Consider the following 23,780-nt stretch of genomic DNA (forward strand, 5'->3'; position numbering starts at 1 on the left):
TATAGATATAAAACAATACATTCTGATCACTAGTTTTACCAGGAACTGACTCAGACTGCCATCGCAGAGAGTTTTTGAAATTTTTTAATAATTTACTACAAATATCTGACCTTCCAAGATTTTTTATCAATTTTAAATTTCACTATGTAATTTAACAAAATTTTATTTTATACTTTAGAGATATAAAACAATAAATTTTGAATACTAGTTTGACCAGGAGCTGGCTCAGACTGCCAACGCAGAGAGTTTTTGAAATTATTTAATAATTTACTACAAATATCTGACCTACCGAGATATTTTATCCATTTTAAATTTCGCTATGTAATTTAGCAAAATTTGAATTTATACTTTAGAGATATAAAACAATAAATTCTGATCACTAGTTTTACCAGGAACTGACTCAGACTGCCATCGCAGAGAGTTTTTAAAATTATTTTATAATTTACTAGAAATGACTAACCTTCTAAGATTTTTTTTATCAATTTTAAATTTCGGTTTGTAATTGGGCAAAATTTTAATTAATATTTCAGAGATATAAAACAATAAATTTTGAATACTAGTTTGACCAGGAGCTGGCTCAGACTGCCAACGCAGAGAGTTTTTGAAATTATTTAATAATTTACTACAAATATCTGACCTTCCGAGATTTTTTTATCAATTTTAAATTTCACTATGTAATTTAGCAAAATTTGAATTTATACTTTATAGATATAAAACAATAAATTCTGATCACTAGTTTTACCAGGAACTGACTCAGACTGCCATCGCAGAGAGTTTTTTTTATTATTTAAAAATTTACTAGAAATATCTGACCTTCCAAGATTTTTTATCAATTTTTAATTTCACTATGTAATTTAACAAAATTTTATTTTATACTTTAGAGATATAAAACAATAAATTTTGAATACTAGTTTGACCAGGAGCTGGCTCAGACTGCCAACGCAGAGAGTTTTTGAAATTATTTAATAATTTACTACAAATATCTGACCTACCGAGATATTTTATCCATTTTAAATTTCGCTATGTAATTTAGCAAAATTTGAATTTATACTTTAGAGATATAAAACAATAAATTCTGATCACTAGTTTTACCAGGAACTGACTCAGACTGCCATCGCAGAGAGTTTTTAAAATTATTTTATAATTTACTAGAAATGACTAACATTCTAAGACTTTTTTTTATCAATTTTAAATTTCGGTTTGTAATTGGGCAAAATTTTAATTAATATTTCAGAGATATAAAACAATAAATTTTGAATACTAGTTTGACCAGGAGCTGGCTCAGACTGCCAACGCAGAGAGTTTTTGAAATTATTTAATAATTTACTACAAATATCTGACCTTCCAAGATTTTTTATCAATTTTAAATTTCACTATGTAATTTAACAAAATTTTATTTTATACTTTAGAGATATAAAACAATAAATTTTGAATACTAGTTTGACCAGGAGCTGGCTCAGACTGCCAACGCAGAGAGTTTTTGAAATTATTTAATAATTTACTACAAATATCTGACCTACCGAGATATTTTATCCATTTTAAATTTCGCTATGTAATTTAGCAAAATTTGAATTTATACTTTAGAGATATAAAACAATAAATTCTGATCACTAGTTTTACCAGGAACTGACTCAGACTGCCATCGCAGAGAGTTTTTAAAATTATTTTATAATTTACTAGAAATGACTAACATTCTAAAACTTTTTTTATCAATTTTAAATTTCGGTTGGTAATTGGGCAAAATTTTAATTAATATTTCAGAGATATAAAACAATAAATTTTTAATACTAGTTTGACCAGGAGCTGGCTCAGACTGCCAACGCAGAGAGTTTTTGAAATTATTTAATAATTTACTACAAATATCTGACCTTCCGAGATTTTTTTATCAATTCTAGATTAAATTTTCAAAAGGTCCTATCTGCATAGGAAACCCATGAGGGATAGGTTGTTTTGAAAATTTAATCTAGAATTTTAAATTTCACTATGTAATTTAGCAAAATTTGAATTTATACTTTATAGATATAAAACAATAAATTCTGATCACTAGTTTTACCAGGAACTGACTCAGACTGCCATCGCAGAGAGTTTTTGAAATTATTTAATAATTTACTACAAATATCTGACCTTCCAAGATTTTTTATCAATTTTAAATTTCACTATGTAATTTAACAAAATTTTATTTTATACTTTAGAGAAATAAAACAATAAATTTTGAATACTAGTTTGACCAGGAGCTGGCTCAGACTGCCAACGCAGAGAGTTTTTGAAATTATTTAATAATTTACTACAAATATCTGACCTACCGAGATATTTTATCCATTTTAAATTTCGCTATGTAATTTAGGCTGGTACAAATATTTTTAAAAGTTTTTGTCACCCCCCCCTTCAAAATTGGCCCGAAAAATCAGGGGGCAAAAAAAATATTTTTACAATAAACTTCAAAATTTCAATGAAAATTCAAGTGCAACCAGCTGAAATCAAATTAAAATACATTCTCCTGCGTTTAAAATCATTTTTAGCATGTTTGGGTTTATTAAAAAATCTTAAATTTTTTTGAAAATTTTCGATGCAAAATCTTTTTTTTCGATACAATTTTTGTTTTTGTCAGATCTTAGATTTTTTGAAAACTAATGATTGCAAAACAACTGAACTAGTGTAAAATGCATTTTAAAACACTTTTTTCATTTAAATGTGAAGACTATGGCTTGTTATTTAAAATTTTATATTTTTTTATTTTTTTGCCCCCCCCTTGACCTCGGCCAGGGCCGAGGGACAAAAACTTTTTTAAATATTTGCATCGGCCTTAGCTAAATTTGAATTTATACTTTAGAGATATAAAACAATAAATTCTGATCACTAGTTTTACCAGGAACTGACTCAGACTGCCATCGCAGAGAGTTTTTAAAATTATTTTATAATTTACTAGAAATGACTAACATTCTAAGACTTTTTTTTATCAATTTTAAATTTCGGTTTGTAATTGGGCAAAATTTTAATTAATATTTCAGAGATATAAAACAATAAATTTTGAATACTAGTTTGACCAGGAGCTGGCTCAGACTGCCAACGCAGAGAGTTTTTGAAATTATTTAATAATTTACTACAAATATCTGACCTTCCAAGATTTTTTATCAATTTTAAATTTCACTATGTAATTTAACAAAATTTTATTTTATACTTTAGAGATATAAAACAATTAATTATGAATACTAGTTTGACCAGGAGCTGGCTCAGACTGCCAACGCAGAGAGTTTTTGAAATTATTTAATAATTTACTACAAATATCTGACCTACCGAGATATTTTATCCATTTTAAATTTCACTATGTAATTTAGCAAAATTTGAATTTATACTTTAGAGATATAAAACAATAAATTCTGATCACTAGTTTTACCAGGAACTGACTCAGACTGCCATCGCAGAGAGTTTTTAAAATTATTTTATAATTTACTAGAAATGACTAATATTCTAAGACTTTTTTTTATCAATTTTAAATTTCGGTTTGTAATTGGGCAAAATTTTAATTAATATTTCAGAGATATAAAACAATAAATTTTGAATACTAGTTTGACCAGGAGCTGGCTCAGACTGCCAACGCAGAGAGTTTTTGAAATTATTTAATAATTTACTACAAATATCTGACCTACCGAGATATTTTATCCATTTTAAATTTCACTATGTAATTTAGCAAAATTTGAATTTATACTTTATAAATATAAAACAATACATTCTGATCACTAGTTTTACCAGGAACTGCCTCAGACTGCCATCGCAGAGAGTTTTTGAAATTATTTAATAATTTACTACAAATATCTGACCTTCCAAGATTTTTTATCAATTTTAAATTTCACTATGTAATTTAACAAAATTTTATTTTATACTTTAGAGATATAAAACAATAAATTTTGAATACTAGTTTGACCAGGAGCTGGCTCAGACTGCCAACGCAGAGAGTTTTTGAAATTATTTAATAATTTACTACAAATATCTGACCTACCGAGATATTTTATCCATTTTAAATTTCGCTATGTAATTTAGCAAAATTTGAATTTATACTTTAGAGATATAAAACAATAAATTCTGATCACTAGTTTTACCAGGAACTGACTCAGACTGCCATCGCAGAGAGTTTTTAAAATTATTTTATAATTTACTAGAAATGACTAACATTCTAAAACTTTTTTTATCAATTTTAAATTTCGGTTGGTAATTTGGCAAAATTTTAATTAATAATTCAGAGATATAGAACAATAAATTTTTAATACTAGTTTGACCAGGATATGGCTCAGACTGCCAACGCAGAGAGTTTTTGAAATTATTTAATAATTTACTAGAAATGACTAACCTTCCAAGATTTTTTTTTATCAATTTTAAATTTCACTATGTAATTTAGCAAAATTTGAATTTATACTTTAGAGATATAAAACAATAAATTCTGATCACTAGTTTTACCAGGAACTGACTCAGACTGCCATCGCAGAGAGTTTTTAAAATTATTTAATAATTTACTAGAAATGACTGACCTTCCAAGATTTTTTATCAATTTTAAATTTCACTATGTAATTTAACAAAATTTTATTTTATACTTTAGAGATATAAAACAATAAATTTTGAATACTAGTTTGACCAGGAGCTGGCTCAGACTGCCAACGCAGAGAGTTTTTGAAATTATTTAATAATTTACTACAAATATCTGACCTACCGAGATATTTTATCCATTTTAAATTTCGCTATGTAATTTAGCAAAATTTGAATTTATACTTTAGAGATATAAAACAATAAATTCTGATCACTAGTTTTACCAGGAACTGACTCAGACTGCCATCGCAGAGAGTTTTTAAAATTATTTTATAATTTACTAGAAATGACTAACATTCTAAGACTTTTTTTTATCAATTTTAAATTTCGGTTTGTAATTGGGCAAAATTTTAATTAATATTTCAGAGATATAAAACAATAAATTTTGAATACTAGTTTGACCAGGAGCTGGCTCAGACTGCCAACGCAGAGAGTTTTTGAAATTATTTAATAATTTACTACAAATATCTGACCTTCCGAGATTTTTTTATCAATTTTAAATTTCACTATGTAATTTAGCAAAATTTGAATTTATACTTTATAGATATAAAACAATACATTCTGATCACTAGTTTTACCAGGAACTGACTCAGACTGCCATCGCAGAGAGTTTTTGAAATTATTTAATAATTTACTACAAATATCTGACCGCCATTTCAAATTATTTGAAAGTTATCTTGACATTAGCAATTTATTTTTTTAAATTTAGTTGACTTTGTCGATCCTTTGTCGCTCCCACGATTCAGCTTCTTTTTATAATAAATTTCTAGCAATTAGAAGAACTAACATTGATTTTGTAATACAAATTGAATAAATTGATGTTATTCATTTCATTTGCCATTTCAAAATAAATGGGTTTCCTGTTTTTTTCAAAACATTTTTCTTTTCTTTGAAGTTGTTATTGCCTCAACGGGCGTCTAGTAAAAAAAATATAGAAAATTATGTTTGCTTATTCCAAACAACAAAATTGACTTCGAAATTTAGTTAATTCATCATTTTGATGATATTGAAAGCGTACAATGTATTTTCTAAGAGATAATAGAAAAATGTGTATGTCAGGGATTGATGTTTTTGTATAACATTCCTCAAATTGTTTGATTATTTGACTCATCTTCATCACTCGGTAAGGCACTGTTCAAAATATATTTTGATGTTTATGTCCCTCAACACATACACAATTTCAAATTACTACATTTGAATGAAAAAAGTGTTTTAAAATGTATTTTACACTACGTCAGTTGATTAGCAATTAGCCTTCGAAGTATTGACATGGTTCGTGAGGCTGAGTGTGTTTTTTTTTAGTTACTGTAAATCGAAATAACGATATACAGTCATTTTACTTACATTCGAATCATGCTTATCAATGTTTTTGTAAATCAAACCTTACTAAAATATTTGCCAAAACAATATTTGTACAACAAATAAAAATAAATAAAATATTAGCAGTTCGATATAGTTCACAAAAACTGTCAATCCAAAATGATTATTTTTTTCATATTTCGAAAAACCCGTTTACGCTTTACTAACACCAACCACACTGCTTGAAACTATTTAAAAAAATATTTGTTTTGAAAAAATATTTATTTCTTTATTTTCATACCGATAACAATACTTTCCACTGCACGCAGTTCGTGCGAACAGTAACTGAGCCACGCCAGCATTCAAAACGAGAGCACGTGGCGCGCGCGCATCGCAGTAACCTATGAGATTTTTCGCGCCAACTAGCCGGCCCCGCGGCTTTGCCTTTCACCTTAAGTTTTCACGAAAAAAATGCATTTCCTCCTGATTTTTAGAAAAAAAGTACAGGATGGTGTAGGCTCTTTTGAAAGATCACACGATTTTGAACCAAACTGCATCATTAACTCAAAAGTGATAAAATGCATATGGGACATTTATGCGATCAGGGTCAGTAAACTTCTCTAAAGTAAATTAAAATTTTTGAATCCAAGATGGCGGCCAATGTGGCGGTGACGGAATATTGAAAAAAATCATTTTTCAATTTTCTAGGCAATCAACTATTCAAAATTGACTAAAATGGGGTCGCATAGCTCGGATTTGATGTTAAAAACATTAAAAAGAAAAAAAAAAAGTTTTTTTTTTGCGTTGTGATCGAAACTTCGGATAATCGAGGCTCCGGATAATCTGAAAATCTGGACTGTATTTGAAAGTGCTCGGGAGTCTGCTATCATTATCGGCAAGGGTAGCGAACTTTCGATTTTTTTTGTTTAAAGGTGACTGAGCGCTTCGTTCGCCTTCACTTCGTAAACCTGACTTTGACATTCTGCTTTAGTCAGTTCACACATGAACGATTAAACGCGACGCAAATTTCCATAGTAACAGTTCAATAGGGCGAATCTGCGTTTGTAAACAAGCAGTCTATCCCCCTCTTACTTGACGTGAACTGTCACTTGAGCAAAAGGGATAGACTGCTTGTTTACAAACACAGATTCGCCCTATTGAACAGTTACTACGGATTTACTCACACATTAATTTGACTCTCGCCACCTCTCTCTCATTCGCGCAGAGCTCGTTCATTTGAATCCTACAGAAATTCGTGTCACCATCCCCATGACAGCATTCATATGATAGCTGTCACCTCACTTATCAGCACAAGCAAGAAAGAGATAGCAAAAAGAGAGAAGGAGAAAGGGCATGTGTCGTCGCGTCGGCCGGCTGTTTGTGTATTGAGCTCGGCACTTTCTCGTGTCAACTTCGTATGTTTCAACCGAAATTCGGATCCAAAGAACGATCAAGACTGGCGCTATCAGTGAAATTTCAACGAGCTCTTTCAAATGTCAGCAATTCCTGTCATTGAACATTCCCCTTTTTAACATTGATCATCGACCCGATTGTTGAATGTACACTGACAGCGCCGGTCATGATCGTTTTTTGGATGCGACCTTCTGTTGATAAACCTAAAGGAGCCATTACACTACCGCAAACATACAAACAAACTCCCACTTTTTCGTGTTTGACAGTTTGCCATACTCGCAAACAAGGCAAAATGTATGCAGGCTGACGTTTGTACAAGACCGAGCCACGCAGCCTAGTGGTAACGCTTCCGGCTCGTAAGCGGTAGATCGGGGTTCAAATCCCGGCTCGGACCAACACAACTGGTGATCTTTTCCCTTCTGGATTCGATTGCTTAGTAAAGGGAAGGTAGTGTATCGTCACAAACTGGACCTTATCAAGACACCTTAGGAAGACAACCTATGGAATGTTAACATTAACCTGAACATGTTAACATTAAGTCGATTGAAAAACTGTCACTGAATCCGCTTTTTTCCCCTCAGGAACAGGGAAAGATTTACTTACTTATTCACTTGACGTTTGTACAAACAAATCCATGCAAACAAACAAAGCAGGCAAACTGGCAAACTGTCAAAAAGTGCGAGTTTGTTTGTTTGTTTGCTGGAGTGTATTAGCTCCTTAAGTTGACCCGAGAGAATGCCGGGCGACACGACACCACATGCTCTCTCTCTCTCTTTCTTGCTTGTGTGGTGACAGCAACCATTTGCATGCAGTCATAGGCCAAGCGATTGCGATTCGAGCTGTGGGATTGACTTTGCGTTGCGCTCATTCGTTCGGAGAGCAGGGTATAATAGTCAGACGGATGTAGCGAAAATGAAAAACGAGCTCAGTCAACTGTCACAAAAAATGTCGATTGATCAAAAGTGTGACGAATGGTGTTTGGCATTGCTTTTCATCAATATTTCGAAACTATTTGATTTCAGATTTAAAATCGCAATCACAGAATTCTTTGTGACATTTTGATAAAGTCCACCGTTTCCAAGTTTTAACTATATCTTCAATTATTTTTTTATTGAAAAAAGTCTGTTATATTTTATCTCTGCAAAATTCGTTAGAAAATTTTCTATTATTTCGTTTTTGAAATTTTTGCATTCATTCTTTCGTTGCTGAGAAACAAGCCACCACGACTAAGATTCAAAACCTTGAAAAATATTTGCAAATGGCACTTTTTACAAATTCGAAACAAAAGTTTATAAAAGAAATCGAAAACAATGCATTTAATGCAAAATTCATAAAATGTCTTAACAATTGAATTTTCTAGAGGTGGGCAAAAAAGAGCGTGCTGCTCAAAGAGCCGGTTCACTAAAAAGAGCGAACGAACCATAGCTCGCAAAAAAGAGCCGCCGGAATGATTTTGAAATTTGTGTCTATTATTATACTATATATAATTCATATAATTCTCAACAAATTGTAACCACAAATTAGTTATTTGTGAATTGAACACCACTTAAATGTTTTCAAACTCATATTTTTAAGTTTCCAAGTGTTTTTTGAAATTCCAAAAGTGAATGAGTTTCTATGTACTATTGATTGTAAATTTAAGTATTATAATTTGGAACATTTCAAATTGCTTGCAAAATTTTACCAAAATCGACAAATAGCCCACGATATATTTGTTCAATGTTGGCAGAATTTTTTTTCAACTAATTTATAGAGCCAATTTTTTAATGAGCGAACGAAAATGAGCGGCTCCTTAAAAAGTGCTGTTTTCCCACCTCTAGCCAAATTCAATGTTTCTATTTAAATTATATTTTTGTAAACCTGAGTGTATTGTCGATACTTTCTCAAAATCGATTTAAAAAAAAATCATAGATTGCCCAATCCGTTCGTGATACCTAAAATGTTGGCACCCACGAATATTAAAAAGAAGTATTTGTCTAAATTTGTTCAGGGAAAACTGTATTATTTTATAAGCAAATCATAATTTACAACTTTGCCAAAGATTGTTTAACATAAAATCCCACCACAAGATATAGATTTGTGAAAACCTTATTAGCACTTCTTAGGTAGCAAACTTATTATACAACTGCTGTGTAACTTGCTTGCTACTAGTGTTCTGTATGAACCATCCCCATTGTGTACACGCAGAAAAATAAGGCATATTTGAACCAACAAAATTTTTTGTTGATTTGAAAATCAAGCTTTTTGTTGAATCAACGCTAAACGTCAAAGCAACTTTTTCAAAACAACAAAAGATTTTTGTGGAATTGAAAAAATCAAGGTTTCAAATTTTTTTTTTTTTTTTTGAAGGTTTCAACGCAAAATCGGCGTTGATTATATTCAACAAAAAATTTGTTGAATCAAACCTCGTACAGGCTGATCGTACAACATATTCTTCTGCGTGTATGTGAAAGGCATACTATTTCATTTGGGCAAAAGGAACCGATATACACAGTTTCATACAAAATTCAAGTTCAATAAAAAGCGATTGGAAAAAAACTAAGAGAATATTTTGTTTGGCAGTACCACCGGGGGTACATGTACCCCAGGTTGAGAACCGCTGACCTTTCCTTAGGAGGTGCGTACTGCGCTTATGGTAAACTCACGTTCACAAGTTCGCGATGCGTAGTAACGCTCAGATCTGGTTAACAAAAGCAAGCGTTTGGAACTAAAATTAGGTACAATGATACAACTTAGGGAAATTTGTGCCATCAGAATTTGTTTTTAAATACTTTGAGATCCTACAGAAAAAAATCAAAGTTTATTTGTTCCGTTATTTCTTCTAAACTTTTTTCTGAATCTGCCTTTATTCGAACTTTCTACTCTCTACTCTGCGTGTCATTTCTAAGTATTCTTTCTTTTTTAAGTTGTACCTCGCGTGCACCGAAGTATTTTTGATCATTTCTTTTATTTGTAGGTAACTAGTTGTTTTAGTATTTTAAGTTCTAACCAGTAAGTATACTTTTTGAATCACTTTTACGTGTCCTCATTTAAGATAAATATCAGTAAATTATTTAATTACGTACTAACATTAATCCTCACTCACGTGAACGTCGCATGACTACTAACCAGTTTGATTTGAGTTGTTGTTTGTTTTGTTTTAGTAGTTCTTCATTCTTTTACAATATTGCTTACGCCCAACGTGTGAACTACGGTACGATTAAGTGTTTGCTCTTTTCCCTCTCCCCTAACGCAGAGTCCCGACACCATTCGAAAGTCTGACGGAAGCGGTCCAGGCGCAGTCGAACCAGCAAAAGCAAACCGTAATAGCATCGTCCATACCGATCAAATCCAGCAACATGCCAAACCACACCAGCAGCAGCAGCAACGTTGATCTGCACCACCAGCAACAGCAACAGCTTCACACAAAACTCAGCAACATTAGCTTGGCGCCGTCCGCGGCGCCCCAAACTACCTCGTCTTCCATGCCCTTCGATCTGCGGTCCCCGTCACCGGCACATCACCTCCAACTACAACAACACCAACAACAAATGCAAACACCTCAGGCTCAGTATCTTAAACTGCAACCAAATAGTGCGATAGTTAGTAGTAGCACCAGTAGTAACGTCAACGTCAACCTGCCGGACGGCAACCGCAAGTACAAACAGTCGCCCTTTCTGCCCCGACGGATGGTGGTGGACACGAACGCAAATGCCGCGGCCGGCTCGTCCTCGTCATCGTCGGTCGTCGATTCGCCCCTGCTGTACGGTAGCCCAAAGAAGGACTCCACGCTGAGCAGTCTGGGGCAGAGTCTGTTCAAGAACCTGACCACGTCACCGTTCTCGCACCGAAAGTCGGAGCAAAAGTCGTACAAGCCACCGCTGCCGGGTGAGGACGGCGGCGGCGGCGGGATGATGCTGAACGGAAACCGTGGTGGCTTCAGCAATCCGTCGTCGCCGTTGATGCTGAACAGAAAGATGATTGACCTGAACGAAGACCAGCAGTACAAGCACCTGCAAGGCAATACTAGTCCCATTGGTAAGATATTGACTTCGCTTAAGACTTGTAAGAAGTTGACATACAAACTCATTCTCTCCCCCGCAGTTCTTCAACGATTCTACCATCAGCAGAATCAGCTGAGAGAAACCAAACAGTACGAGCAGCCATCGACGACCAACCCGTTCTATCAGCAGCATCCCCAGCAACCCAGCGGCATCCCGGTCAAGTACAGTCCGCTGCCCTCGCACCGAACCGTGCACCACCCGTCAAACCCGGCGTTCGCCGCCACCGGCACTGTCGCCGGCTATCCGCAGCTTGTGCCCGCCGAGTCGAGCAACATCCCGACGTACCAATATCAACAACTGACCACCACCAGCAGTAGTCCCAAGCACAAGACCGGCTTCTTCAACACGTTCGGTCGGGCCAAGAGCAGCAGTAGGGAGAGCGCAAATGGAGGTGCCGGTGGAAGTAGTGGCATGGCCCGGGCGGGTGAGCGCTGTGGGAGTGCCGGCAGTGACGGGGGTTTTCCCGAGGGAGGAGGAGCAGGTTTCTACGCGAACCATGGTCAGCAGCTTTACGGGCGGCAAACGCTGCCCGAGTACGGGAGTGCGGGTTATGCGATGCAGGGCGTTAGTAACGGAGGAGGCCCGGGCGATGGCATCAAGGACGATACGGGTAAGTTTGCTGGAGTTGCGGTTGATTGTGCGTATTTGTGTGGTAGCTTTTTGGCTTATGTAGGCGTTCATGTGGGTTTTGTGTGACGACGATAATAATGTTTTTATTGATTTAAAATTAAGAACAAAAAAAATATAAACGTAGGGGAATGCCCTTTAATTGGTTTTTAGCTGATTGCACCTAAAATAACATTAAAATTTTGAAGTTTTTTGAAAATATTTTTTTGCCCTTGATTTTTCGGACCGTTTTTGAAGGGGTGGAAACAAAAAAATTAAGAAATATTTGATACCTAAGAGCATGCAATGGCACATACTTTGTTGCGTGCTCTTCGGTTGACATCCAGGTAAGGAACATCCTGGAAGGAACCTGTGGAAACGGCTCGTAATTCTTTGACCTTTGTGGGAAAGGGAAGTGATTTGTGATTATAGATTGTATTGTTTTGATTTGCAGTATGTTGAGTCAGCTGCTGTGAATGTACCTGAAATATCACAGAACGGGGTTTCTGTTTTTTCCATTTTTTTTCTACCGTAAAACGGGGTGTCTTTGATAGGTTTGAGATTTTTCCGCAAAATGAAGAGTACAAGTTAAATACGTAAGGAATGTTATGGAATCACACTGATCATGGTAGAGAAGTGTTCAAAGTACTTCAAGAAGAAGTTTTCATAAAAAATTTAAGAGTTTAAAAAGTTATTGACTTTAATTAAGAAAATGTTGATGAAAAGCATAATTTTAATATTCTCAAAGTGTCATGATTTCTTAATGAACATAATTTCGAATCAGAAAACAGAATGCATTTTCGGTTGTCATTTATATCTCGCTTACTTTTTCAAAAGGTCCTATGTTCATTTCCTACCCATGGTTAATTGGTTGTTTTGAAAAAGTAATCTAGATATAATTTAAGCTTGTTTGATATCTATATTTTTTAACAACTGTCTATTTTTCTACGTCTACTTACTACATAAAGCTTTAACGTGTTATTTTTTAACATATAATTATTATCTTTCTTTTACTATTATTCTTTATACAGTACATTTTCCTTTACTATCTATTGTTTTCAATCTTCACCCTTTTCTTCAAACAAGTGAGGTTCGAGCCCTTACTCAATTTATGGAATGATCAAAGGATTATTACAGATTTTTAATTCAAACTATTTAAGGCCGTTGCAAATATTTTTCAAAGTTTAGGTCCCCATTTCCTATGACCAAAGAAGCCATTTTGTCATACAATTTTGGCAGCTGTCCCTACAAAAAATTGTAAATTGTGAACATTCGAAAATCTGTATCTTTTGAAGCAAATTTTCTGATCGTTTTGGTGTCTTCGGCAAAGTTGTAGGTTTTAACGAGGACTAATCTTTAGTTGACTTTTTTTTACAGAAAATCAGTTTTACAAAATCCATATTTTTATGTCTTAGGAGACAGAAACCCGTTTTTGTTTTTTGGAAATATAGAATTTCTATCCGATTTTTATTGACTTTAGCTTTTAAAGTTAATTGAAATTTGCAATCGAAAAAAACTCGACAGATCTTTTTGATAAAGTGTCGATTTTTGATGAAGTTTTGATTCCAGTTTTTAGATTTTTCATAATAGTGGCCATGTCAATTCCCGAAAATATTCTTCACGAAAAGTTGAAAAAACTTCCAATAAAATTGCCTAAAAGACATTGAAGATTGGACCTCTGGTTGCTGAAACACAGCGAATAAAAGGAAAAGAAACAAGAAAATTCAAGTTTTTTGAGTATCATACACACTGCTTTTATTTTCTAGTACCTGCGATATTGGCCGAAGCCACCAAACCAGGGTGACCACTCAAACCTAATTTTCAAGTTCCCGACTTTTTCCAGACTTTTCCAGAAAGCTCAAATAATAGGCATTTCTTATCTAAAGAATGATTTCAAACAAAAAACTCTCTATAGAGAAATATAAGAAAAGTCAATACCAACTATCGAAACAAAATTCTAAATTAATTTTAAAAAAATCCAACTATTTGAAATTTCTGTAAACACAGAAACTAAACAAAAAAAAAATACTTCAAAAATGGAAATTCATTATTATGATTCAGAGTAGAAACACAAACAATTATTCGTAATAAAAAAATCGAAAGTTCAACAATACTTATAACTTTTATGTTATATATTTTTTAAATTGGTAAACGTATAGTTTTTGATACTTCGTTCCAACTGGAAAAAGTTAAAGATAACTGAATTTTAAATTTCATTCCTATTTTTCCCACTTATTTTAAGCAAAATGTTTGAAGAGACATTTTTTTAACAATTTTGCAATAACTCAAAATTTCTTGTTCAATATTTTCTTCATGTTTTCAAAACGTAAAAAAGTTTTTCAATTTTGGATTTTATTCGATATTTAAGTTTTCCGAAAACTGAAAATCAAGCTTTATCTATAGAAGGTAATTTACCCATACTCACAAAAAAAGTTCAAGGACAACATTTGGAAAAAATATATTTGAAATTACTTAATGAATTTAGTTAAACAATTAAAAATACTTGCAAAAAAACCATTGCCAAACTCAAGTTGGCATCTGTTTTCAAATATTCAATCTATGTGACAAAATGAAATATAACCATAACCCTAAGCTGGACATTAGGCTCTATTTTTATTTTAGTTTTTCATTAACTTTACGTCTTGTTGATAAACAAAAATTAATAGAGATCATTTGATTCATAAAAAAATATTATGAAAATCTGTGTCAACTGCATCCAATATTTATTAAGATTTTGAATGTCTTAAACAGCTTTTCCATACTCAAATAAATTGAAATAGTGAAAAGAACCTTAAATTTAAAGTAAGTCACTAAAGCAGAATTGAGTGAATTTAATTTGAAAATTGTACAAAATATTACAAAATTATTCAAGAGTTAAAATTAATTTTCAAACAAGTATGCTTGGAATTCCCGACTTTCCCGACTTTTTGACAAAAAAAATATAAATTCCCGACTTTCCCGATTTCCCGACTTGAGTGGCCACCCTGCACCAAACCGATCCGAAAATTCGTTCAAAAGATACTGATTTTCGGATATACCATTTTTGTACGGACAGCTGCCAAAATTCCATGAAGCCTTGTATGGATGAACCAATGACCCACATTGGCTTCTTTGGTCATAGGGAAGGCCCCCAAAAAGTTTGAGCCAAATAAAAAACTATAGATAAAATCCATTTCCGGTTTTGGTGGAGAATTATGGAATGAACAGCTGTGCCAGTTGAAAGAATGTTGAGTTCAAATTTGTGATGCTCATGAGTAACGATGGGCGGGAGAGGGTTAAATGAATGATTACTCAATTATTTAATTCCCGCCTACAACCATTTAGTTTAAATTAGTTGCTTTTACTGCGTTTTTGTGTTTCATTTGTTGATTGTGTTTTTTTTTCTTTCTTTTTTTTTCTTTTCCTATTGCACCTTTGCTTACAAACCGCGCACCATTTTCACCATCCTCGATTACGCTGCTTTTGCCGACTTGTACAAATGCCCTCCCCACAAATCAAAAATGCTTCCTGCGCGCTGTGGTTTGCAAAACGATCGCTCCCCCCGTGTTCCTCACACCTCCAGGATGGTTCACTTCCATTGCAGATCTCGCCAAGCGACGGTTCGCTTCGTTCGTGAAGCTCAACCTGGCCACTACGGGTGAAAAGCGACCAAAGGACAAGCACCTCCAAAACCAGCTACTCCAGCAGCAGCAGCAGCAGATGTACCACCAACAACCATCGTTTCCGTTCGGCAGTGGAAACGGCGCGACGGTTGCGCCGGTGAATCACTACGGCAGCAATCCGTTTGGTGTGGCCGGGTCGAGCACGGGGATACCGTCGGCGATACCACCGTCGGCGGCGGCCCACGTGCTCGGGAACGACCGGCGCCACCGGAGTCCGGATCCGCCACCGAGGTATGGCAAGGTATGGAGAGTGGGGGTTGGATAAGGTTTTGATGGTTTTTGTTTGTTTCAGGTTCAACCGAGGTCAGTCTCCCCTGCTGTTGCACCGGAAGCTGGAAAAGCTCGGCCAGTCGCCGATTCTCAATCAACGGTAGGTTACGACACTTTTTGTAGAGTTTTGTCGCATATGAATGAAGTTGTTTTGTTGTAGGTTCACCTCTGCGTCCCCGTCGCCTCCGCTGCCCCCAAGGCGAGGTTCCGAGAGTGTGCCCGGATCGCCGCAGCACATCCGCACCCGCATCCATTACACCCCGGAGCCCCACCGGCGACCGTACCGAACGATAGACCAATGAGTGGCGGTGATCGTCCAGGTCATGTGATCGATGTACAGCTTCTTGGATTGAAGGCGGCCTGGGTAAGATGTGTTTGTGCTAGCTCTGTAAGCTTATTGTACGCGATGCGATTGCTGTTTGTCAGGAGTTTTGACGCGCCTTATTCGTAAATACCTTGTAAACCCCCTCTACCCCGTTCAGACACACTCTGAAGTCTTTCTGCATGAAAAGACATCAGCGACAGCAAGCAAATAACAACAAATCACGAAAAAAAACGACACAAAAATACGACTTTCGCCTAGTTTTGTTAAGAACGACGAACTTTTCCAAAGCCAAAGGTTCGATCACTTGTGTGAAAGATCAAAATCTTGAAAACGACTCCGTTGAGGCGTGAAATCTCTCCTTCGTAAAGACTCGGTTGGAATGCATTTCAAACGATTGCTGTTTGGCAAGGTGCTCCCCCCAAATTTGTCCAGTTTGACATCACTCGACACCCAAATTACATCTCAAGCACATTTGGCAAACTTGCAGAAACGATAAAACAATAATACGAGATCGATTAAAAATTTATGATTGTGATTCAAAACTGTCCGCGCTTTTGTCTAGTGTTGTCTCTACTACTATAACAAGTTTAAAGAATTGTAGCTTTGCTAGCATATTTATTCTTCTTAGCGAAACAAGCTTAACTTGCTTCTTTGTTCACAATATGGCATCGTTGCGCAGACTGCTTTTTCGGATAAGGACTTCAAACATCGAGCCTGGTTTGAAGCAGCAAGCTCATTGTGCTACTCACTTTTACAATGTGTTTTGACCTTAAAGATGGTATTTTTGGAATGTAACGTACGCAAAGCAACAAAAAAAAACTCTATTTATAGTCTACATCTATTTATGCTTAATAAATTCATTACAAACAGACTGGAGAAACTATATTCTTTAGAAGAAGCAAAACTAAGATAAAAAAATATTACGCTCACTGACCTGTCTCGCGCACGAACGCTTACAAAATAAAACAGCAAAATTTGCCTAAAAACAACAGAACTACACGCACGAATCACGCCATAGCTAAATTTAAAAAGACCTAAAACTCACAAAATTATATTAAACCCTCAACAAAATGCAAACAAATAACGCTGAAGCAATTACGACGGTCAAATGCGTGCGCTCTGTGTTTCCGTAAAAGTGTAAATTTTACATTCTACACCGTACATGCAACCCCCTAAACAGAGAAGGCACAGAGTTGTTGATCCGAGTTTGTACGGCAGCAGAGCAAAAAAAAAAAAAAAAGAATGATTTGTACATAATTCTATATCTACCTACATACTTCTATATCTATTGTTCTATAAAGAGCAAAACAAAAAAGTAAAAACAGACACAAAAATCGACAAAAAAGTATAGGTTAACAAAAAAAACACACATAGGCAAATATATATTCGAATGGAGAAACGAAGCAAACAAAAAACAAAACGCAAATCGCTGCAACGCGTGTGTGCAAAAGAAAAGAAAAAAAAAGTTGAAGTGAGAGATGGCGGAGGAAAGTGCGAAACCATTTAGTCATTTATTATATTAAAAATATATATTAAACCGAGAGAAAAAAAAGTTGCGAGAAAATGCAAAAAAGAAAATATTTATAAACCAACAAAATATGACGAAACAAACAGAGAAGAAAAAAAAATCAAATAAACATACGCCCTGAAACCAGAAACCGAGTGCGTTAGTTGGGCCAGATTTCTGTGTTTTCGAATATCCGAACTCCATGTTACCGAATTGTGTGGTACATAACCACTCATATGCAGCTAAGCAGTCGTGGCCGAGCGGTTAAGGCGTCTGACTAGAAATCAGATTCCCTCTGGGAGCGTAGGTTCGAATCCTACCGACTGCGTTAATGTTTTTTATTACTTGTATTTCGCTCTCTGGTAAATGAAGCGATGTTATATTTTCGAACAACAACAACAGAGACGGCTTTGGGTATGGTAGGGGAAATATACCCATTTTAATCACTCTAAGCCGTTCGACCAATTCTCATCACTTTGCCGTTTTCCGCTATTAAATCAACATTTACAGATATTTCAACAATGGAGAGTTGCTTGCTCACTTTAATTCGAGCTATTCATAACTTTGGAACAGTCAAAAACACTTTTTGAAAGCCGTAATTCATGAACAAAGTGCTGATAGGCCGATAATAGAAATAGGCTGAAAAAGGGTATAGTTCCCCTAATTTAGAATAATTTAGAATAATCGATTTTTTTTTCATAGTGTTATTTTGTGTCGTTGCTCTCAAAAATATGTAAAAATAATAAGAAAGAGCATGATTTTCTGCGCAATTTGATTATTTGTTTCATGGATGGATGGATGGATGGACTTGTGATTTTTTCTGTTTAAAATTAGATTATTTCGTAAATCATTTGAAAATGTTAAAAAACTAAGGTTTCAAGCCAATTTTTTTTTTAATTTTTTAGCTGTATTTTCAATATTTATAGCAATAATTTAATTTGGACACCTTCTAAAAAAATCGAAAAGCTTCAATTTTTTATTAAAATCAAACTTTAAGTGGCCATATCTCGAAAACGGTGCATGACTATATCTAAAATTCTATTAAGTACTTTTCGATTGCAAATACGATTTTACCTTAAAACTGCATCAAAAAAATGTTGTTGTTCATTTTTTTTTCCAAAAACCAAATATATTATTATTAGTTTATTCTTCAAAAATAAACGGAAAAAATCTAAAAGAATTTTTATAATTTTTTTTTTGTCAATAAAAGTTATTTAATTTGAGCAATTTTTTTGTCGCATTACCTACCTATTTTTGCTGAAAAGTCCTCATCAATATCACAACTTTGCCATGCTGCCTTCGGCTTGATCAGATCAGAACTAATGTCACAAAATGGATTTTTTTTTTGCTCGAGGAGAATTGCTCATTAGAGTGCCCAAAATATTTGACTTTTTCTCAAAACCTCGCTCCACAAGCTGAATATTGTTTCTTGAGCTATTTTAGGACTCTATGCCAAATATGATCAAAATCGGTTAACATTTACTGGATACTCAAAGGTTTGTATGGGAAAAATCAAAAAAGTATGGAAAACCAAATTACACTTTGGTCTGCACGGTGTGCTTTTTCCATCAAAATATTCCCAATAGGTAGATTCTCATTGGAAATGTAATGCTCTACAACTTTGTAGAACATACCAAAGCTGTAAAACTTAATCCTGAAAAGTGATTTGCGATTTAAAAAAGTCATTTTTGCATGAACAATAATTTTTTCACCGACTTTAGGCTCGGGTATCAATGGGTTAATCTCAACCCATTTCGCTAAAAATTTGCACAGATGCTTTAAATTACTCAAAAAACCGTTTTCCGCTTGTGGAGCTGGGGGTATTTTTTTCTAGGCATCCGTCAAAATCAACGCATACAATGTTTTTTCGTCGTTTCCGCAATTACTGATTTACCGAATAACATGTTTTTATCATCAGTTAAAATTTTGTTAAAACCAGGAAAAAAATATTTAAAATGTGTTTTTTTTGCATGTAAACAGTTTAATTGTTTCCAGAATATTTAGCTTTATCGATAGTGTGTATAGGGTTAGGGTTAGTGAATTTTCACATTTCGCGGACAGCGTGAAATTCGTGAATTTCAAAATTTCCGTGAATTACTATGAAATTTAACAATTTTCAATGCTAAAATATTTCATCCACAAAGCGTTTTTTAATTATATTAGTTCTTTTTTATTGAAATGAAAAACATACATCAAAACCAAACTGTTACAAAATTTTATATGAAACGAATACTAAAAATAAATGATGAAAATAAGAATTAGCCATATATTGAAAAAAAATTTTTTTTTTTTGAATTTATCAAATTATAACAAAAAGTAGATGGTAGGATGACTGCAGTTATTCTGAACCAAAAATAATTTTAATAATATTTTTTTTTTTAAACTAAACAAGGAGGATGTTTTGTTGAGTTTTTAAAAGCTTGATAAGATTGAATTATATTATATTCAAAGATATAATTACACATAAAATGATAATTCAACCATGATTTTTTCAAGATTAAATTTATTTTGCATTCATAAATTATTTTTGGTGATTATTTTTGATGATTTTGTACATTTAAGTTTAAATCAATTTCTGAACACGACAGGTTGCTTGCTATCGAGAAATTAAAAGTGAGAGTGTGTGCAACATGGAGTTAAACTTTCTATGAAGTTGCTGCGAAGATTACCATAGCACTTTGAAAAGTTTAACTCCATGTTGCACGCACACACTCTCACTTTTAATTTCTCGATAGAGTTATTTACGTGCGCATGTATTGTGTGTACGTACACGAAAAAAAGTGAGGTTAAATTTTGTCCGACCAGCAAAATCAAATGGTGCGCTAGTGTGCGTACGCGAAACGTCATAAAGCTCTATTAACTCAATTTTAGAACTCATTTGCATCCAACATTCCGTGTCCCAAACAGAAGACAACCTACGCTGGATAACCCATCAAACAAACATTTATTTACAAACAAACCAAACAAACAGATGTCAAAAAACAGTCAACTACGTCAAATTTTGTGCTTGTGTGTTCACCACTGCTAAACGTATTTCTAAGTTTGTATATTTTACTCGGTGTGATGGTGAGCGCATGCATTTGAAGTCTGTGTTGGAAGTGTTAAGGGATGCTTAAAAATAACATTGATATCAGCTGTTTAAGAAAATAATGCTTTTATGATGCATTCATTTACGTCCTGGTGACAGTTATTAATTATTGTAATTGATGATTTTCATACCTTGGCAAGGAACCGGAAAACGGGCCCAAAAAAAATTGCGATTTTAGAGTACTATTCGAAAAAAAAACTTTTAGACGAAATTTTGTAAGAATATGGATTCATCAATTTATACCTATCATGAAATATAAATTAAATTTAATTTTTTTAAAGTCTTATGGTCTATCTAAGTGTATACATAACTGTCACTTACGACTCTGCCAAAATAGTTAATTTGGTATTGCCAGAACATCGTAGCAAACTGGACCTGATGTTTGATTGACATCCTACAACCTTGTTGACTGCTTCCGTAGAAACCTAAATTTCGAAATTTCTATTATTGATTGCATTTTTTTCAAATATAATAGTTCTTCAATTTTCTTATGTTGCGCAATATCAGTAATAATATTATTATAACAAACCTTATTGACTCTTTTTGAACATCTCTTCAACAGGTGCACGCGAACTATGCTGGTATGTTATGCAAAATAAGCATAACAAATCCACACAACACTACTACACCCCACTAGAGTTGGCATTGCCCTTTGAGACGACACGTGGGACGTCGCGAGAGAGAGCGAGGGTATGTACTAGGGTGGGTCATTTTTTTCGAAAGTGCTCGGATCCGGCTGAAATAAAGACCATCTTGTAGAGGGGACCCATAGGGGCTCTCATACCAAATTTGAGCTCATTTGGTTGAAAACTGGCTTGTCGCTCGGGGGTTAAAGTTTACATGGAAATTACTATGGGAAATGCGTGATTTTACTTCAAACGCTCCTACAAGCTAAGCGACAAACTTTAACCCACACTTACACTAGATAGCCGTGTCGGGGGTGGTCTAAGGAACATTTTTCTCTAAGGGTTCATGGTCATCCGTTCAACCCTGAGCTTGCGCAAAGCCGAAACATCCGGCGACGCCGGAATCCTTTAAAATCTCAGTTTTGATGGTCAGCGCATACTACGAAACTAAGATTGCATCGTGTGACAGAATGGGAAACACACGACGCCAAACGTCAACTCACTAAAATGGTGTTCGCTCTCCCAACAAAGTGTTAACAAGCAAATTGAAAATAAAATTCACCAGATCGTATTAAAAAGTTGAGCCCTGAAGAGAACATGGCCTCCGAACCCGAGTTCGTCGTTGAGCAGTTGCAAAGAGAACCCGGCGCAGAAAGGTTCAGGAAAATCTCAACTGCCAGGATCTTCTGGAGAAATTTGCGCGCGAGGAAGGCGAGAAGCGGGCCAGCCGCGGCAAGCGATCTTCGGCGGACTCTAACTCAAACATGGATCGGGCCGGAGAAGAAGTTGAGAAAGTGCCACCAAAACGGTAGAGTCTGCCGAGAGCGACGAAAAGTTTAGCGCTGGAGGCCACAGCCGCTGGTTCCGGCCAAACGCACGAAGGCCAAAAACGGATTCGAAAAGGACACGTGGCGGAGAAGTTGGAAGCAGTGACCGAAGAGGACGGCGAAAGGCTGTTCCAGGTTCGCTGGAGGGGACTCGACGAGGTGGAACTGGTCCAGTCCAGGAGTGTCCGCCAGCACGTTTCAAAGCTGGTGATTGATTTCTACGAGAGCCGTATCATCTGCAACAACGCGGTCGAGAAGAGCGTGCAGTAGAAGTTCAAGTGATACAATGTTAAATACATTCATGAAGCTTGAAAAAAAAAACTTTTATTGGTCCAAAAAATAAATAAATAAAAAGCTATACTTTTTTAGTATGATACTAAAAGGAATATTATTTAGGTAAGCCGGTGATAATTAACCCCTTCCCGCCCAGAGCAAATCGAGATTTTTTCGGTTTTCTTCATTACTGGTAACTGGATGGACCAAATTGGATGAATTTTTTTTTTAATCACCAAGTTAACATTCTATATAAAACATTCTATATAAGGTTGAAAAAATACATGGTTGCAGAGAAATTTAATTTTGAAGACAAAAAATTGTGGTGCTCTGGAGTAACCATGGGCGTGAGAGGGTTATGGCCAATCCATCCCTGTTCTGTCCATCCCGATGGCTCTTCCGGTGAACATGCCGCCGCCGATGCCGCTGGCCCTGTGCGTCGATCAACCGCTTTCCTCAATGAAGTTTAACCGTAACTACCTCCACGTGTCCTGTCCAACCCGATGACTACTCCCGTGAACCATTCGCGAACCCCTCGCCGTCGATTCCGCTGGCCATGTGCGACGATCAACCGTTTACTTCCAAGAAGTCCTACCCCATTAACGTTTTTTTCACCCAATTTTGATTCTTGCATACCTTTTTTCGAATAATTCTCTCTAGAAATAAGCCAGAAAAATGCTGTTGATTACGGAAAATATAAAATATTTAATTATGAATCATGTGTTATTTAATGCAAAGAGTAAAAATAACAATGAAGTACCGTTGTTATTTGCTTCCAATTTAGTGTGAGTTGACGTTTGGCGTCGTGTGTTTCCCATTCTGTCACACGATGCAATCTTAGTTTCGTAGTATGCGCTGACCATCAAAACTGAGATTTTAAAGGATTCCGGCGTCGCCGGATGTTTCGGCTTTGCGCAAGCTCAGGGTTGAACGGATGACCATGAACCCTTAGAGAAAAATGTTCCTTAGACCACCCCCGACACGGCTACCTAGTGTAAGTGTGGGTTAAAGTTTGTCGCTTAGCTTGTAGGAGCGTTTGAAGTAAAATCACGCATTTCCCATAGTAATTTCCATGTAAACTTTAACCCCCGAGCGACAAGCCAGTTTTCAACCAAATGAGCTCAAATTTGGTATGAGAGCCCCTATGGGTCCCCTCTACAAGATGGTCTTTATTTCAGCCGGATCCGAGCACTTTCGAAAAAAATGACCCACCCTAGTATGTACGTTCGTATACGGCACAGTGTAGTCACTGTAGTGGCCATA

At 35.2% G+C, this 23,780-nt stretch overlaps 2 protein-coding genes and 1 non-coding gene across 3 annotated transcripts in view; all 3 read left to right on the plus strand.

Moving 5' to 3' along the window:
* LOC120420010 (dual specificity mitogen-activated protein kinase kinase hemipterous-like) overlaps nt 1–17,067 on the plus strand; it is a 35,795-nt gene extending 18,728 nt beyond the window's left edge. Inside the window, exons 4-8 of the mRNA XM_039582913.2 lie at nt 10,526–11,307; nt 11,374–11,943; nt 15,502–15,832; nt 15,894–15,971; nt 16,032–17,067. Coding sequence (XP_039438847.1) covers nt 10,526–11,307; nt 11,374–11,943; nt 15,502–15,832; nt 15,894–15,971; nt 16,032–16,173 — 1,903 coding nt within the window. The 3' untranslated portion in view covers nt 16,174–17,067. The remainder of the gene's footprint in view (nt 1–10,525; nt 11,308–11,373; nt 11,944–15,501; nt 15,833–15,893; nt 15,972–16,031) is intronic.
* An 882-nt stretch (nt 17,068–17,949) lies between these two features.
* Trnas-aga (transfer RNA serine (anticodon AGA)) lies at nt 17,950–18,031 on the plus strand. Its single transcript has one exon. It is a non-coding gene; the product is annotated as a tRNA-Ser (tRNA).
* Nucleotides 18,032–21,366: 3,335 nt separating this feature from the next.
* On the plus strand, nt 21,367–23,745 carry LOC120420021 (chromobox protein homolog 3-like). The gene is made up of 2 exons (XM_039582922.2): nt 21,367–21,372; nt 22,230–23,745. The coding sequence occupies exons 1-2, from the start codon at nt 21,367–21,369 to the stop codon at nt 22,512–22,514; spliced, it is 291 nt and encodes a 96-aa protein (XP_039438856.1). The 3' UTR covers nt 22,515–23,745.
* Nucleotides 23,746–23,780: the final 35 nt, after the last annotated feature.

This window comes from Culex pipiens, chromosome 3 (assembly GCF_016801865.2).
Source record: "Culex pipiens pallens isolate TS chromosome 3, TS_CPP_V2, whole genome shotgun sequence".
Lineage (NCBI taxonomy): Eukaryota > Metazoa > Arthropoda > Insecta > Diptera > Culicidae > Culex > Culex pipiens.